General features: G+C 39.5%; 1 protein-coding gene across 2 annotated transcripts in view; it reads left to right on the top strand.

Annotated features, from left to right (window-relative positions):
* LOC113510123 (exportin-7-A) overlaps nucleotides 1-18,925 on the top strand; it is a 29,704-nt gene that overhangs the window by 4,910 nt on the left and 5,869 nt on the right. For both annotated transcript variants that reach the window (XM_026893546.3, XM_052901263.1), the window contains exons 3-21: nucleotides 258-361; nucleotides 1,049-1,148; nucleotides 1,255-1,362; nucleotides 1,509-1,636; nucleotides 3,228-3,429; nucleotides 4,840-5,055; nucleotides 6,125-6,271; nucleotides 6,914-7,086; nucleotides 7,722-7,900; nucleotides 8,486-8,634; nucleotides 9,446-9,612; nucleotides 10,518-10,662; nucleotides 11,140-11,290; nucleotides 12,246-12,405; nucleotides 13,671-13,861; nucleotides 15,364-15,493; nucleotides 16,852-16,933; nucleotides 17,695-17,833; nucleotides 18,574-18,651. In XM_026893546.3, coding sequence (XP_026749347.1) covers nucleotides 258-361; nucleotides 1,049-1,148; nucleotides 1,255-1,362; nucleotides 1,509-1,636; nucleotides 3,228-3,429; nucleotides 4,840-5,055; nucleotides 6,125-6,271; nucleotides 6,914-7,086; nucleotides 7,722-7,900; nucleotides 8,486-8,634; nucleotides 9,446-9,612; nucleotides 10,518-10,662; nucleotides 11,140-11,290; nucleotides 12,246-12,405; nucleotides 13,671-13,861; nucleotides 15,364-15,493; nucleotides 16,852-16,933; nucleotides 17,695-17,833; nucleotides 18,574-18,651 — 2,749 coding nt within the window. The remainder of the gene's footprint in view (nucleotides 1-257; nucleotides 362-1,048; nucleotides 1,149-1,254; nucleotides 1,363-1,508; nucleotides 1,637-3,227; nucleotides 3,430-4,839; nucleotides 5,056-6,124; nucleotides 6,272-6,913; nucleotides 7,087-7,721; nucleotides 7,901-8,485; nucleotides 8,635-9,445; nucleotides 9,613-10,517; nucleotides 10,663-11,139; nucleotides 11,291-12,245; nucleotides 12,406-13,670; nucleotides 13,862-15,363; nucleotides 15,494-16,851; nucleotides 16,934-17,694; nucleotides 17,834-18,573; nucleotides 18,652-18,925) is intronic.

Below are 18,925 nucleotides of genomic sequence, written 5' to 3' on the forward strand. Positions count from 1 at the left end.
TAGATATTATAACAACATATAAAATATACAGATATTGCTATATATTACCCACCCCTGGAGACTCGGGTGTTATTCCTCTGTACCCTGTAAATTCACGCCATATCCCACCCTTCAACTCGAAACGCAGCCGTGCAAACACAACTGCTTCACGGTAGAAACACGAATGGAACAGAGGTACTCAGGCAAATGAGTTTTGTACAAAATCTCCCTCTGGTAAAAGTAATTTGTAATTATTATTGCCACTTGATATGTTACAGGAATCTCCAGATACGCTAAGCAAATGCCAGGCCCTACTGGAGCGGGCAGACTCCAGCTACTCACAGCTGCTGGCCGCCACCACGCTCTCCAAGTTGATCAGCAGGTATGTACGAGCCTATACCATATTATTTACTACATTTCCAATTACCCCGAATATGTATGACTATTTAACGTATCCAACGTTATTTGAATTTAATTTTAAATTCATTGTGTATATATATATATATATATATACGCTCGCCGGTTACGGGTACTTTTAATTTGGCCCTTCTTCAGCACGTCGCCTATTTGGTCAACATACGTCCGTCTAGGGCGACCCCCTACCGACATCTCCATTCATTCTTGCTCGATAAATCTCTCGTAATTCTTCTTTCATCCATCCTCTCCAAATGACCAAACCAACGCAACATAGCAATAACAATATATATATAACATAACAATATATATATAATACATATGTATAATATGTATAACATATTATAATGAAACTCTTTAAATCAAAATTACTGGGTTTGCCACAATTAAAGTTGATATTTGTTTATATATATATATATATATATATATATATATATATATATATATATATATATATAAAATTTAATATATAAACAAATCTTTTACATTTAAAAGATGATGACTAGCTATAATTTTGACATTGATTCACCAGGTAAATTGGAAGTTTATGATCCTTCTTCATCCCAAATAAATTGTAAAGCTGTAAAGGCATTATCGAGGTAACAAACAAACAAACATTGATACAAAAACAAACATGATTACAATAACTGTCCAGGTCGACAACGAGCCTGTCGGTGCAGCAACGTCTCGACATAAGGAACTATGTGCTCAACTATCTCGCCACGCGGCCCAAACTCGCCAACTTCGTCATACAGGTATTTTTTTTTTCAATGGATAATGGAACGGTAGCCCCGCCTGTGTTAATGGTATACGTTGACGGGGCTCCAGTAAGTCATCGAAATTATTTTTTTCTGTTTCCAGTCACTAGTGTCCCTGTTCGCGCGGATCACGAAGCTCGGCTGGTTTGACGTGATCAAGGAGGAGTACGTCTTCCACAGTGTGATGAATGACATCACCAGCTTTCTGCAGGTACATATACTTTTTAATTGACTTTAAAAAGAATGAGCTTCCTAATTTGCTTAATTGGTTATATCCAATAGTAGTTTTAAGAATATGTAATATATTGATTAAAAGCAGTGGGTAACAGCTAGTAAGAAATAATTCTGTCCGTCCAGGGTCCAGCGGACATGTGCACAGTGGGAGTACAACTCCTGTCGCAGCTTGTGGTCGAGATGAACCAAGTGTCAGAGGCGGATGCGAACAGATCTCTGGCCAAGCATAGAAAAATTGCCTCCTCATTTCGGTAACTAACTTTTGTTAATTTTTAGCCTGTTGACATTAATGATTTCATTTTTAACCCTTTGAGTGCCGACGAGCGCCATCTCGCTCGTGCGCATTGCAACTAAAAGTGCCACGAGCGTCATAGCGCTCGTGGAAACAGTCGCTGTTTAGCTTGCTGTAAAAAAAAATATTAAAATTGGATAATTTTTGGAGAAGATACAGTTTTATTTTAGAGACAAGGGTAAATGATATCAACACGACAAAGATTTCTTTGGCATTTTTATATGAAATGAAATGAAATGAAATATTTATTTGCTTTAAACAGACATTTGACATTATAAGGGCCATGTGACACAACTTTTTGGCATCTGTCTAATTGCCTTAAAATTGTAGGCATGCAAATCTAATTTATTCCTTAAATAAGGATACAAATTTAATTTATACTAATACATTATTATGATCATAGAATAATAAAAAAAAAGAAAAAAAAGAAAACAATGCTCAAACAATTATCGAGTCAAATTACATATTCAATATCGTCAAATAAAATTAACAATTACATTATTATTATTAATTAAATACAAATTACATTCCATATTTATATATATATATATATATATATATATATATAATAAGTAGATATGAGTAAAAATCAATGGCACTAAAAGGGTTAATACTGAGAAGTTGGAAAACAAGCATACAGTTTGTCTGATGGTAAACGGTTACTGTAGCCTTTGGACATCTGCAACTCTAGGGGCATCACAGACATAGGCAGGCTGATCGTGATAAAATTTCTATAAAAATAAAAAAAAAAATTTATTTACATAAACATATCGTCATAGTTGTAGAATACTGATGGATCTATATATGTAATATTTGTCAGATCCGTCAGTATTCTACGACTGTGATGATATGTGTGTAGTAAGCACGTACTGGGTATTTTAATAGAATAGAATAGAAAATATTTATTGCCAGAAAAATACAATTACAAAAGAAAATACAGACATATATAAGAAGTGTCTCATATTAGGCAAAAGGAACTTGCTCAGCTGATGCTGTGAGTGTCCCAATGCAATGTGAACAGCTGCACAACGCTGGTTTTCCAGCCAGTCTCTCCCATAAAGAAACACTTAATACATATTTATTTAATTATCTATCTATCTATATTTTAATTATGTAATTCCAACATGTTTTGATATCATTAGCATGTAAATTTTCATTTGACTGTAACTTTAAAAAAAAAAACGCCATCTACCGGTGATAAAAGTACTACCGTTGTATTTATTAATAAATGAAGACGCCACGCTGACATACACAGACCAGCAGTGTATGTCGGCTTAAAATCTAGTGACCCGGAGGTTGTTGCCTCCGGAGTTGAAGCTGGGGTACGCCCCGAGGCCCCTACCTCGCCCGCCCACACCATCTGGCGGGCAATGAGAAGTCTTATTGTTGTTGTTATGTATAATTCCAGTATTAATTAATTTATTTAAACTTCAATGCAAAATTATATAAGTGTACACGACGCCCACGTTAAAGGAAAGGGTGGCCCATTCTATGCAATATGGCCAGTGGTAATTATCTATTTGACTAAAACTCGTCATCTCTTTCACCAGTGACGGGCAGCTATTCGAGATGTTCCGGCTGGCGTGCTCCCTGCTGAGCGCCACGCGCGGGAAGCAGCTGGAGGTGGAGCTGGCCGACGAGCGCCAACACGCGCTGCTGGCCGCCGTGCTGCGGCTCGCGCACAACTGCCTCACCTTCGACTTCATAGGCACCACCAGTGATGAGTCCTCGGACGATCTCTGCACTGTTCAGGTATATTTGCTTGGTAATAATGGAATCAGTGGAGGATGAAATAAGGTCAGTTGGCCCAGCCACAGCAAATTTGCACCCATGGAAATGCAAGAATTTGTTTTAGTAATTTTTTTTATACAACTTATAATGGCAAACTGCCGGACCACCTGATTGAAAGTGGTGACCGTCGCCTATAGACATGAGCAGTACTGTGGACATAACAAAGTGTACTGTTTCGCCCATGATACCCCCATGCGTTGCCATTCCTGAGGACTCAGGTGTTCTCTGTACCCTGTATATTCATTGCCATATCCTACCCTTCAAACCGAAACACAGCCATGCAAACACAACTGCTTTACGGTTGAAACACGAATCAGGCAGAGGTGCTCAAGCAATAGACTTTTGTACAAAGTCTCCCTCTGGTAATTTCCAAGAGGGTACTCTTGAAGGTCTACCTGACTGGCTATATTGCTAGCAGGTAGCATTGCTATCTGCTATATATTGTAGTAGATAGTACATTGGTACTGTGAAGATCAGACCCATTACTGATATTTCTCCTTCATTGGTCAGTAGATGATAATGAGATAGTAATTCCACTTGTGCTATCTAGGATATGCTGGTGGTGCACCAGGGAATTGCTGAGGAAGTAGTTGGACTGTGGTGATGCATATACTAGGAATTAATCGCGATGTAGTGGGGGGAAAGGGATTGGTAGTAATGGAGACTGAGAATCCCATTGATAGCAATATACCCAACCAGGTCGACCTCCTCGCGGTTCTCCCTGGAAACTATTTATTTATTTAACTCATTATTGCACCATAAATAAAAATATACAATGACAAGTGAATAATTCAAATGAAATACAGTAACATACATACAGATTGAAATATACACATAAAGGTGCAAAAGGCGGTCTTATCGCTAGGGTAATCGCTTACAGACAACCTTTAGTTAAGGGAGAACAGATAGAAAAGGGCAGGTGGCGCAAGAGTGAATTAATAATTTTCGTGCATAAAATACAAAACATGTAATGCACAAAAACATCAAATACATATAATTTATTAAACTACTTACTATAACAACTATCATGGTTAATTCCTTATGAATTCATCATGATGGGCTAACTGACCCGTTTTCATTCTCATCCATCACCCTTCACTGGTGCTCCGCCAGCGTATCCCGTTAGCGCAGGCGGCGTTTACCATATCATTTTCACCCATAAAAAAAAAATCGCGATGGAGTTTGCTTAATCCTCTCCATGGCTATAACGCGGTATGAGGGCATTAAAGGATAACCAGGATAAGGGTCTTACCTTAAAACTCCCAATACCCTATCTTAAAATTGATGATCCCTAAATACTAAACTGTCTCTGAGAATTTTATAGTAAAATATTTTCAATTGTGTCACATTCAATTTGATGGATCCATTCAGATACCAACGTCGTGGCGACCGACCTTCCTGGAGCCAGGTACGCTGGAGCTATTCTTCTCCCTGTACCACGCACTGGGTGGCGGGCTAGCCAGCCTGGCGCTCGCCTGCCTCGTACAGATCGCCTCCGTCCGACGTTCCCTCTTCAGCAATACCGAGAGAGCCAAGTTCCTGAACCGGCTGGCGGCCGGTGTGCTTAGAATACTGGAGAATACTCAGGTATGTGATAAGAGGCAAAATCTTTAATTATTATATTTTTGTATCAATATTTTCACCATCGTGCAACCCGCCATAAACTAAAATTTCATCCCAACCATCTGGACGAGTGGCGGTCCTCCACCGTGCGTTTTTCAAGGCACTTTCTTCCACGCACAACCACTCTTTGGAATCAACTTCCAGCAGCAGTATTTCCGAACCGATACAACATAACCTTCAAGAAAAGAGCATATTCCTTTTTAAAAGGCCGGCAGCACACCTGCAATGCCGCTGGTGTTGTGGGTGATCATGGGCGGCGGTAGTCACTTACCATCAGGTGAGCCGCATGCTCGTTTGTCCCTTGTGTTGTAAAAAAAAATCAATAATTCCCTTTATTAAAAATAGGCTACTAAGCTATTATGTATTATTTATTTATGTATGTAATGTTTTAAGTGTGTGAGGTATTTTATAAAATTAGGGTATGATGAGACTGACATATCCTTATAGGATAAAAGCCTCTAAATAAAAAAGATTTTTTTTTGTCTTTGTATATACTACGATCTGTCTCCTTGCTGGGACAATAAATAGTATTTTTGACGTACACTTTAATAGCGTGCTCAGTATGCGACTTGAGTCGCATCCTACTTTATTTTATAGAACCATGTCTTGGGGCATTCTGCGTTTCAGTCTGCGAGTTGTGTGATTTACGTCCATAAGATCTCTTGCCAGTCTGTTAGGGTGTTTTGTTATCCTCTCCTTGTAGGATTGTGTGTATTGTAGTATTTCCTGTCTAACATTTCCCATTTTTAGGTCATGATGTAGTCGCTCGTTTATATTTAATAAAAAAGATGAAAAAAAATCTCTAATAAGAGATTTCTACCAGCAAATGTATTTTTTTTTTTTTTTTCATGTAAATTGGATTTTTTGTTTAAATAAAAACAGGCAGCCATGTGATCTGCGTACATTGTATAAACAGATAAGATATCAGACTTTACTTAAATATATATGCATTATAGTTTCTGTACCATATTTGTAAAGAATGGCAAGAAATTTATTGTTATTATTATTATTATAAAGAAAATATAAATTGCAGGGCCTATCAGACCCCACCAATTACCACGAGTTCTGTCGGCTGCTGGCGCGTCTCAAGTCCAACTATCAGCTCGGCGAGCTGGTCATGGTGGACAACTACCCGCGGCTGATCGAGCTTGTCGCCAAGTTCACCGTGCAGAGCTTGCAGGTTGGTGGTAACGAGAATTGAAAAATTGTGATATAGCGCAAATCTTTTTTTTTTTTATACAACTTAGAATGGCAAACAAGCTGACGGCCCACCTGATGGAAAGTAGTAACCGTCGCCTATACACATGAGCAGTACCATGGACATAACTATATGACATGGACTAACATAACATCTGGTAGTTACACGACTCAAAAAAGAAAGAGACTTCTTTGGTTGTATTTTTTTATATTTGTTACTTCATAAGTCCTTTGTAAGGTGATTTGGAAAATCTTTTTCTTTTTTTTTATCTAAAAGTATATACTTTTATGTAAGTTAGAATGGCGAACAAGCTAACGGTCCACCTGATGGAAAGTGGTAACCGTCGCCTATAGACATGAGCAGTACCATAGACATAACAGAGTGTACTGTTTCGTCCATGATACTCCTCATGCGTTGCCATTCCTGAGGACTCAGGTGTTATATCTCAGTACCCTGTAAATTCACAGCCGTATTCCACTCTTCAAACCGAAACACAACCATGCAAACACAACTGCTTCACGGCGGAAACATGAATGGGGCAGAGGTAACCAAGCACTATACCGGGGCCCTTATTCCAGCAAATGAATTATTTAAATTTCAATATACTACCTTCAAACCGTACAGATGTGGCAGTTCGCGCCGAACTCTGTCCACTACCTGCTGTCGCTGTGGCAGCGCATGGTGGCGTCGGTGCCGTACGTGAAGGCCACCGAGCCGCACCTCCTCGAGACGTACGCGCCGGGCGTCACGCAGGCCTACATAGTGTCACGGCTCGACTCGGTCTCATGTGTTATAAGGTAATGAACGGCTCGAAAAATATTTTTTTTTTATTTATTTACACTTTATTACACCACAAAGAGAATATTAAAAAAGAATAAAGTATGTATAAGGTGTAAGAGACGGGGTTTTTTTTTGATGGGTGAAAATGGTATGGTAACCCCGCCTGCGCTAACGGGATACACTGGCGGAGCACCAGTGAAGGGTGATAGATGAGAATGAAAACAGGCCAGTTAGCCCATCATGATGAATTCATCAGGAATTAAGCATGATAGTTTCCAGGGAGAACCGCGAGGAGGTCGACCTGGTTGGGTATATTGCTAGCAATGGGATTCTCAGTCTCCATTACTAACAATCCCTTTCCCCCCTAAGGGACAGGTTGGAAAAAACTGAAACAGTGAATTCAGACCGTTATTTCCGAACCGAAAACCAGTGGTAATTTTTTTATTATTTTTTTTTTTTTATATAAAAATCATGTAATTTATGATATTGTGTCATGATATAAAGAAATACTAAAAAACAACCATTTTAAAATGTACCGCATCAGGTGGGCCGTCAGCTTGTTTGCCATTCTAAGTTGCAATTTAAAAAAATAATGATCGGTTAATTATTCCTGTTAAAAAGGAAAATCACTAACAAAGCCTTACACCCGCAGCGAGGGTGTCGAAGATCCTCTAGACGAGGTGGGAACAGTCCAACAGCAGTTGGAACAGCTGTCTGTGATCGGACGCTGCGAGTACGGGAAGACCTGTCAACTGCTGGTCGCGCATTTCGACCGCGCCGCAGCCGCCTACAGCGTGGAGCAGCAGCCTCACCAGTTGCTGGTGCTGCAAGGTACGTGGTCCTGGCACCAGGGGGTCTATCATGAAATGAGGTACCAAATTTTCGGTCATTTTCGTATTATAAGACTCGTTGCTGGTAGCCGTTCCGTTTCGACCGCGCTGCAGTTGCTTACTCCGTGATGATTCAGCCTCACTACATGATGTCCCTCTTTATTTTATAATAGGCGATGGTGATACAGATAGATATATAATTTTTCTCAAACATGCTTGGAAATGTGAGCATTATTTTGACAATCTTTAAAAAACTTGTCGGATTAGCAATGAGGAGGTCCTGCTTAGGGTTAAGGAAAAGAGACAAATGATTAGAACTATTGAGGACAGAAGGGAAAATGTTGGGACACTTGATACGACACGACGAACTTATGAATATTATAATAGAAGGTAAGATAGAAGGAAGGAAGGGAAGAGGTAGACCGAGACATAGTTACATCGGGCAGATCAAGGAAGGAGTTGGTGTCGTGTCGTATCAAGAGCTGAAGAGACAATCGTAGTGAGTGGCAAGAGCTCCACCGACAAGAGCGCAGCTCTTAAATAGGATAGATAGATAGAAAAAACTTATAATTGTATCATTGTGCAGGTCAGCTGACTTGGCTGGTGTACATCATTGGAGCGGCGATCGGTGGACGAGCGTCGGCCAACACCAGTGACGACAACGACGCCATGGACGGCGAGCTGGTCTGCAGGGTGCTGCAGCTCATGAACCTTACAGACTCCAGGCTCACCAGGGTAAGTGGGAATTGTGGATCAATAAATACGTGCCGCCTAATCGTGCCAATCGTCTTCTTCTAGAGGTAGGATATCCTGTGTTATGAGGAACCAGCCAAAAAGTGTTTGGAGGCAACCAGAACACTAAGAACAGAGACAATTCAGATTTTTTTCCCTAAATTGATTGAAATTGGCAATTGAATCTGGGTCCTCATTTATTTATTTATTTTTTATACCACCGAGGCGGTAAACAAGCATACGGCCCACCAGATAGTAAGCAGTTACTATGGCGTATGAACGCCTACAATACCAGAGGCATGACGCGCGCGTTGTCCGCCCAGAAGAAACCTCTTCACTCCTTTTTTTAAAGAACCTCATGCTGTAGTTTCTTGGAAAAATCTCGACAGGGAGCTCATTCCATAACCTGGACAATGTTTATGCAACATGTTTACCTTTTTGTCACGAAGGTTGTCATACATTTTTAATCATCCATTTAAAATAAACTGTCCAGGACTCTTGATAATAAGTATCAGGCTGACGTGACGGCCTCATGATTAAAGTGTTCCAAACGATCCCGAAACTAGTGGAGCACTGGACTAGTTTCGAGTCATTATTGATCTTTTGATGTCCACGTCGGTATACACTGGGGGGGGCACCAGTGAGAGGTAATAGGTGAGGATGAAAAGGTAAGTCAGTTAGCCCATCGTGACAAATTCCAGGGGGAACCGAGTGGAGGTCGACCTGATAGGGTATATTTATAGCAATGGAGACCAATCCCCATTACTAACATTCCCTTCCCCCCATCTATATTCAATGCTTTGAATACTTGCAGGGCGGTTGTGAGAAACTGGAGCTGGCGATGATGTCGTTCTTCGAGCAGTTCCGCAGGATATACGTGGGCGAGCAAGTGCAGAAAAACAGCAAAGTGTACCGGCGGCTCAGCGAGGTGCTCGGCCTCAGCGACGAGAGTCAGCTGCTCAGCGTGCTCATGAGGAAAATGTGAGCACATACTGTCACGTTGCTATCTTTTCTGTTCTCTTCTCTTTTATCTTCTCTCTTGTTAGCCCTTTTTTGCCTTTGTCCAATATCTATTTGGGGTACTTTAAGCAAAATAGAATGGTAACCCCGCCTGTACTGTCGGTATACGGTAGCGGGACACCAGTTAGGGATGATAGGTGAGGATGAAAGCAGGTCAGTTGGCCCATCGGGACCAATTCACCGGAAATTAACCATGATCATTTCCATTTTTCGCCGTAGGGACCCGACATGAGAATGGGCCATTCCCTCCTTTTCCGTATGTGTTGTAAGAGGCGATTAAGGGAACCTAACGGTCAAGGGACGGGTAGCTGCGTCCTTTTTAAAACACCACCAAAGCTAAACTGTGGTTACCATCCAGTCTGCCAAGCATGGCTAGTATTGGCAAGACCCCCCAATAGGGGGAGGCCTATACTCAGCAATGGACAGTTTACAGCCGCTATGATGTTTCCAAGACACATATTCAGGTTACTCTGATCGCTTTCTCTTCTATTTGAATAAAACTTAAAAATAAAAAATAAAAAAAATAATTCATCCCAACCATCTGGACGAGTGGCGGTCCTCCACCGTGCGTCTTTCAAGGCACTTTCTTCCACGCACAACCACTCTTTGGAATCAACTTCCAGCAGCGGTATTTCCGAACCGATACGACAACATAACCTTCAAGAAAAGAGCATATTCCTTTTTAAAAGGCCGGCAGCACATCTGCAATGCCGCTGATGTTGTGGGTGATCATGGGCGGCGGTAGTCACTTACCATCAGGTGAGCCGCATGCTCGTTTGCCCCCTGCGTTGTAAAAAAAAAATATCTGATCAAATAAGTTTTGTTCTTAATTATGTGAAGTGTGTGTGATGTGTGTATATGTGCAGCATCACAAACCTGAAGTACTGGGGCGGCAGCGAGCAGATAATAGCGAAGACCCTCGGTCTGCTGAGCGACCTGAGCGGCGGCTACTCGTGCGTGAGGAAGCTGGTCAAACTCGAGGAGACGCAGTTTATGCTCACGCACCACACGGTCAGTGCGTCCTAGTGACCTAGTCTTTATCAACCGACTTCAAAAAAGAAGGAAGTTCTCAATTTGGCGTATTAGTTGCAAAATGGATTTGGAGTTTCTTTTTTTTTTATCTGAAAGGTTTTTTTTATTATTTACAAATTAGTCTCATAGAAATTTTATCAAAATCGGTTCAGCATTTTTGGTTAAGATTAGTTAACGTCCATTAGTTTTGATGTCCAAATGCTTGGTCAATTAAAATCTTTTTTTTTTTATTTTAATTTGTGGAACGCAATTTTAAATTATTTTTTAAATAAAAAGGTTGATAATGGAACTTTAACCCCATTTGTTTTTAATTTTTTTTTTTCAAGAGAGGACAACCGTATTTTCCCTTTCTTGTAATTGTATATATTTATAATAAGTTTACTATTGGAATCTTATGGAGGGAACAATAAAGAGTATCTATCTATCTATCTATGTTATACTGGGTGTGTGCTCCAGGCCGAACACTTCCCGTTCCTGGGCATCAGCGGCGTGGGCACCTCCGAGATGCGGTGCCGCACGATGCTGTACACGGCGCTCGGCCGCCTCCTCATGGTGGAGCTTGGCGAGGACGAGGAGCGCTTCCATGCGTTCATGATGCCAATCACAGGTCGGTTACATCATTACATATATCACATTATTCATAATAATAATAATATTGAATTTATTGCCATTTTTTACAATTATGGTACAGAAATTATAATGTACATATATAAATAAATAATTACATACATTGTGCAGTACCCGTATGCCTAGTAATAGGTACAAACTCAGCTTTTGCTAAATATATATATATATATATATATATATATATATATATATATATATATATATATATATATATATATATATATATATATATATATAGCTGACCCGGTAAACGTTGTTTTACCACTTATTGCGAAATATAAAAATCGCGATTAAAATACAGGGGTTGATCGTAAAACGATGAAAATTTAAAGTTGTGTGTATCAATGCTCAATTATAATAAAATAAAAATGGAAAAATTTGTCAAAAAAATAAAAAAAAAAATTTTGGGGAGGGTCACCCTTATCATTGAGGGGTATGAAAAATAGATGTTGGCCGATTCTCAGACCTACCCAATATGCACACAAAATTTCATAAAAATCTGTAAAGCCGTTTCGGAGGAGTTTGGTAACAAACACCGTGACACGAGAATTTTATATATTAGATATATATATATATATATATATATATATATATACATGTGAGATCAAGGGTTTACAGAATGAAAATTGTTCCGTGTTACTATGTACAGTAAAAGCTTCTTATTCACGCTTCCTTTATTTCGCGTTATCACTATTCGCGGATTTAAAAATTGCGACCCAATTTCTATATTCGCGGATCTAATCGGTACATATTATTAAAAAGGACTAGGTATCCTTTATAAGCAAACGCGAACTTATCTCTAAAAGAGATCTCTTCCAGTCAACATAACGCAGTGGCATAGGAAGTAGTATATTTTAATTAGTAATTTATACTACTGTATTTAACTTGATTTGTTCAACTGTTATTGTATATTGTGAACCGTTGGGCGCTTGCAGCGGCGTTCGAGAGCCTGATCGGGCCGCTGGGCGGCGGCGAGGGCGGCGTGTTCGCGTCCGAGGAGGCGCGGAAGACGCTGGTGGGGCTCGCGCGCGACCTGCGCGGCCTCGCCTTCGCCTTCAACACCAAGACCACCTACATGATGCTCTTCGACTGGATGTCAGTATACCGCCTCACCAACGTCCTCCACCCACCACCCGTTAACCGGTTCCTCTCGGGGGGAAAGGGATTTGTGAGTAACAGGGTCAAATAGCCCCATTACTAACAATATACCCTGTCAGGTATATTGCTAGTAATGGGGCACCACGTGGTTCCCCCTGGAAAGCATCGTGGCTAATTCTAGTTGAATTCCTCAGGACGGGTTAACTGACCTGCTTTCATCCTCATCAGTCATCTATCACTGGTGCTCCATCAGTGTATACCGATAGCGCAGACGGGGTAACCATACCATTATTACCCATTAAAAAAAAAACCGGTTCCTCTCCACGCGGACCTTCACGCGGTTCCTCCTGGAAACTATCGTGACTAATTTATCATTGAATTCGTCACAATCGTCTAACTGATCTGCCTTTTCATCCTCACCTGTCACCTCTCGCTGGTACCGTGCCAGTGTATACCGATAACGCAGGCGGAGTTACCAGCCCATTTTCACCCATAAAAAAATCACCTGTTAACCATCCTTTGCTGAATGTGGGTTCTATCTTGGAAGGTTTTGCCAGTAATTGTCACAATTGATAGGCGAGTTGGGCTTCTATTGTGAATGATAAAAGAAACCCAAGTCCCGCCTGTGCTATCGGTATACGCTGGTAGGGCACCAGTGAGGGATGATTGATGAAGATAAAAAGGAAGGCTATTTGTAGCACATCGCGACGAATTCAACGATAAATTAGACAAAATGGTTTCCAGAGGGAACTACGTGGAGGTCGACCTGATAATGTATATTGATACCAATAGGGGCTAACGTTCCCATTACTAACAATCCCTTTTCCCCGATGAAAACAGGTCAGTTAGCCCATCGTGACGAATTCCAGTTATTCTAAAAATGTACCATGATGGTTTCCAGGGAGAATCGGGTGGAAGTCGACCTGACCTGACCTGACCTGACTATTTTTTTTTTATACAACTTAGAATGGCAAACAACCTGACGGTCTCCTGATGGAAAGTGGTAACCGTCGCCTATAGACATGAGCAGTACCACGGACATAACAGAATATACTGTTTCGCCCATGATACCCCCCATGCGTTGCCATTTCTGAGGATTTAGGTGTTATTCCTCTGTACCCAGTAAATTCACGCCATATCCCACCCTTCAAACTGAAACACAGCCATGCAAACACAACTGCTTCACGGTTGAAACACGAATGGTATACATACATATATGACTAAGTTATGCACAATAAAGAGTTATGTTCTGATCTTCTCAGCTATCCAGTATACATGAAGGTGCTACTGCGAGGCATCGAGGTTTGGTTCGCGGAGCCGGCGCTCACGACGCCCGTGCTGAAGCTGACGGCTGAGCTCGCGCAGAACAGAAACCAGCGGCTGCACTTCGACATCAGCTCGCCCAATGGCATTCTGCTGTTCAGAGAACTATCCAACATTATATGCGCTTACGGTCAGTGGCAGATCAAATATTTGTATTACATTAGAGACTAGATTATCCACACTTCGTTTATACAAGTTTTCGAGTATCCGGACTTTAGTTATATAAGTTCGTGATTGTCCTGACTTTATTTATATGAATTCGCAACTATCCGGACTTTAGTTATACGAATTCACGAGTATCCGGACTTTAATTATATAAATTTGTGATTGTCCTGACTTTATTTATTATATATGAATGCGCAACAATCCGGAGTTTAGTTATACGAATTCGCAACTATCCGGACTTTAGTTATAGAAGTTCGTGATTGTCCTGACTTTATTTATTATATATGAATGCGCAACAATCCGGACTTTAGTTATACGAATTCGCAACTATCCGGACTTTAGTTATATAAGTTTGTGATTGTCCTGACTTTATTTATTATATATGAATGCGCAACAATCCGGACTTTAGTTATACGAATTCGCAACTATCCGGACTTTAGTTATATAAGTTCGTGATTGTCCTGACTTTATTTATTATATATGAATGCGCAACAATCCGGACTTTAGTTATACGAATTCGCAACTATCCGGACTTTAGTTATATAAGTTCGTGATTGTCCTGACTTTATTTATTATATATGAATGCGCAACAATCCGGACTTTAGTTATACGAATTCGCAACTATCCGGACTTTGGTTATACGAATTGGCGATTATTTGGACTGTAGTTCTATTAGTTCATTATTATATGACTATATAGCAATTGCGTGTGGTCCCGGCATAGAATGTACCACCCCTTCCTATTCTTTGGGTGTTTTTTTTAATGAGTGGTAATGCTATGGTAACCCCGCCTGCGCTATTGTTATACACCGACGAAACACCAGTGGAAGACGATAGGTGAGAACGAATGCAGATCAGTTGGCCCACCATGATGTATTCGACAAGAACTAAACATGATGGTTTCCAGGGGAACCGCTTGGAGGTCGACCTGAGAGAGTATATTGCTAGCAATGGGGCTATTAGACCCCATTACTAACAATCCCTTTCCCCCATCCTTTGGGTGTTGTAAGAGGCAACTAAGGGAACTTTATGTTAGAGGAATAGGTAGCAACATCCCTCTTAAAACATCACCAAATTCTAACTGCAGTTGCCAACCCACCTGCCAAATGTAGCAATTACTGGCAAAATCTCGCTTTATAGAGGAGGCTTATGTTCAGCAGAGAACTGTTATGATGATGATGATGATGGTGATGATGATTAACTCTTCTTTGCGTGATTTTCTTTTATTGCTGAAATAAATCAAGGTGATATAATTCATGTTCAAAATTAAAGGAAAAATGGTTAAAAATATAAATTTGACAGCTATGTTTTTTTTTCTGCAATGGACATTAAAAAGGTATCCAGACACGATCAACTTAAAGTGAACTTGTTCTTTTATATAATTTTTGGGCATTCGATGTTATGATGGAAATTTCCACCATTATGCAACGAAGGTTTAATACGTTTTTAATTGCTATATTATTTGCAGGTAGTCGAATATTAACAATAGACGTTGGCAAAAAACAAATGTACGCAATGAAATTGAAAGGGATTTCGCTCTGTTTCTCCATACTGAAGGCAGCGCTGTGCGGCAACTACGCCAACTTCGGTGTGTTCCGGTGAGTAATAGTACATTACTGCAGCGGCCAGCAACTGAGGCATTGATGGACGAACGTGCAAATGTGGGCCGAAGCGTAGCCGAGGCATACATACGTGAGTCCATCAATGCCTAGTTGTGGCCAAGGCTTGTATAGTACTTTTCTCAAACAATGCGCGGAAATCAAAAACACAATTTTACTTTTTAAGTTCAATGACGAATAACGAACAATAATAATTTTTCACGCGCCATAATGTTCCTTTATTTTTTTTTTCAATAAACAGCTTTCTATTTGCAAGCCAGTTCGAAATTGAAATAAAACCTTTTATTAGTTACCTCCTTGGTAGCCATGTTTCGAAGTAAAAGGTCATTCCATTTTTAAATTACAGGACAGATATGAGTTTACATAATAATTTATCTGGCCGCAAAACACGACAGATATAAATTTTCATACATCTTTGCCGGCCGCTGCCCGCATGTATCTGGTCAGTACGGCAATTTTGATTTATCTCGAAGAAGATTGTCAAAATAATGCTCACATTTCCAAGCATGTTTGAGAAAATAGAAAAATCCTATTTATAATCCTACCTTTATGGCAATTATTACCTGCAGTCGGCGTAATATGTCTTACTCTTCCATTCCTCTCTATTCTAGACATCACAGTCATCGCTTGGGTAACTCTATCCCATTCGTGTTTCAACCGTGAAGCAGTTGTATTTGCATGGCTGTGTTTCGGTTTGAAGGGTGGGATATGGCAGTGAATTTACTGGGTACAGGGAATAACACCTGAGTCCTCAGGAATGGCAACGCATGGGGGGTATCATGGGCGAAACAGTATACTCTGTAACGTCCATGATACTGCTCATGTGTATAGGCGACGGTTACCACTTTCCATCAGGTGGGACTCGTTTGGCCACTGTGTTGAATACTTTGTTATTATTAGAATAATAATAATAATTAATGAATGTGGAGGAAGCGAAAGAGGTTTGTTTGTATCGAAGCATTTGGCGTTCCATTGTTTCTGCCTACCCTAATGGGAGACAGGCGTGACAGATATGTATGTATGACTAAATATATATAAAGAATAAGTATTATATATAATTGGATTTCTATAGGAGAGCTTTGCAGTTAATTTGAATAGTTAAAACTGATGTGAAGCAATCATTTATTGAATCTAAAAAACTATACCTATGTCAAATACCTCAAGAGATTGTTATGCCATATTATTGTTTATTTGTTAATGAGCACGCTGTGTTTCCTTTAAAATGTTTGTACACTAAGTATAAACAGACAGTAACTTTACTATTAAATCTCATCAGTGTAACAATTGCTGGGAGACCAAATAAAGATAAAAATAAAAAAATATATTTCTGTTTCCAGGTTATACGGCGACGAGGCGTTAGACAATGCGTTGAATATGTTTGTGAAGCTGCTTTTAAGTATACCACACAGTGATTTACTGGTGAGTGAGTTATTATATAGAGTTTACACGACTTTAATATAAAGTACGAAAGAAGAAAGAAAGAAAACATTTATTGCCAACAACAAAAAAAAGTTACATAAATTATCAATAGAAAAAAAAAACTACTTTTGTTATTGCCAACGTGGTGCTGAGTAGCATACGATATTTTTATTACGGTATATATTTGTGTGTGTGTGCGTGTGCGTGCGTGCGTGTGTGTACGTGTGTGTGTGTGCGTGCGTGCGTGAGTGTACGTGTGTGTGTGTGTGTGTGTGCGTGCGTGCGTGAGTGCGTGCGTGCGTGTGTATGTATGTATGTATGTATGTATGTATATATGTATGTATAATATTGCTGAGTAATTTGAAGTGTTTATAAAAGACAACTAATTATAAAAAAAAATACTTATAGTATTTACATATATACTTAGTAATCATAGATATTATTTCATGTTCTGAATTCTGAAATGTTCTGATGGAAAGTGGTTGAGCAGTGCCATGGACATACCAGAGTATACTGTTTCGCCCATGATACCTCCATGCGGTGCCATTCCTGAGGACTCGGGTGTTGACCCTGTAAATTCAATGCCATATTTCACACTTCAAACCGAAACACAGCCTTGCAAACAACTGCTTCACGGTTGAAACACGAATGGGACAGAGGTACCCAAGCAAACGGCTTTTGTACAAAGTCTCCCTCTGGTAAGACTGGTTTAGCGGAGTAAAATCTTTATTGTAAAATGTCTTGACTGTTTTTTTTTTCAGGACTACCCGAAACTGTCACAAACATACTACGTTCTTCTAGAGAGGCTTGCCCAGGACCACATGCCGTTCCTGGCGTCGCTGCAGCCCGACGCGACCCTGTATATACTGTCCTCCATCTCGGAGGGGCTCACGGCGCTCGGTGAGTCTGTCTATACATTAGGAGAGTTTATTTTAAAATATTTTTTTCTATCTTTTTGCTCATTACTATCTGTATGTTTCCGGCGTCACGCAGAAACTGCTGCACCAAATTGGATGCGGTTTTAAAATTATACATGCATATCATGTAAGAATCTGTACATGGAAGATATTTAAGGAATAATTTATATACTCATATGGTTATTTTTATTATAACAATTTGATATTTTTATCTTTATCCGAGCAGTAAGTGCTTTATATTATTCCCAAATTCGTATACATATAATATAGTATACATCATATATGTATGTGTAAGTATATTTGTTATTCATATATATATATATATATATATATATATATATATATATATATATATACTAGCTGACCCCGTAAACGTTGTTTTACCACTTATTACGAAATATAAAAATCGCGATTAAAATACAGGGGTTGATCGTAAAACGATGAAAATTTAAAGTTTTGTGTATTTTTCAATGCTAAATCATAATAAAATAAAAATGGAAATTTTTGATAAAAATTAAAAAAAAAATTTTTTTTTGGTGTGGGTCACCGTTATCATTGAGGGGTATGAAAAATAGATGTTGGCCGATTCTCAGACCTACCCGATATGCACACAAAATTTCATAAAAATCGCTAAAGCCATTTCGGAGGAGTTTGGTAACAAACACCGCGACACGAGAATTTTATATATAAGATTTATTTGTAAATATGTCCGTTCGTTTCCAGACACGAGCGTGTGCACGGGATGCTGTGCCACCCTGGACCACATAGTGACATATCTATTTAAACAGTTAGTAAGAAAGAGTGAGTATATTGTTGTTTATTATAAAATATATGCCTTTGGTGAGGATTACAGTTGCCTATCAATGCACTGTTTAATGATCAAAGAACAATATTTAATAACTATCTTAATTGAAAATACTCAAATATTTTTTTTTTTTTTTTCAAAGAGGGTTGATGTCAGGCAGGCGGCCGGTCGTAAAACTAAAAGCCAAATCTTTTTGTATTATAAATAAAAACATTACGCTGACCCCAAATAATAATTGGGATAAGGGTAGGAAGATAATTATATTTTTTC

Source organism: Galleria mellonella, unplaced genomic scaffold (assembly GCF_026898425.1).
Source record: "Galleria mellonella isolate WM207_F2 unplaced genomic scaffold, CSIRO_AGI_GalMel_v1 utg778, whole genome shotgun sequence".
In the NCBI taxonomy this organism is placed as follows: domain Eukaryota; kingdom Metazoa; phylum Arthropoda; class Insecta; order Lepidoptera; family Pyralidae; genus Galleria; species Galleria mellonella.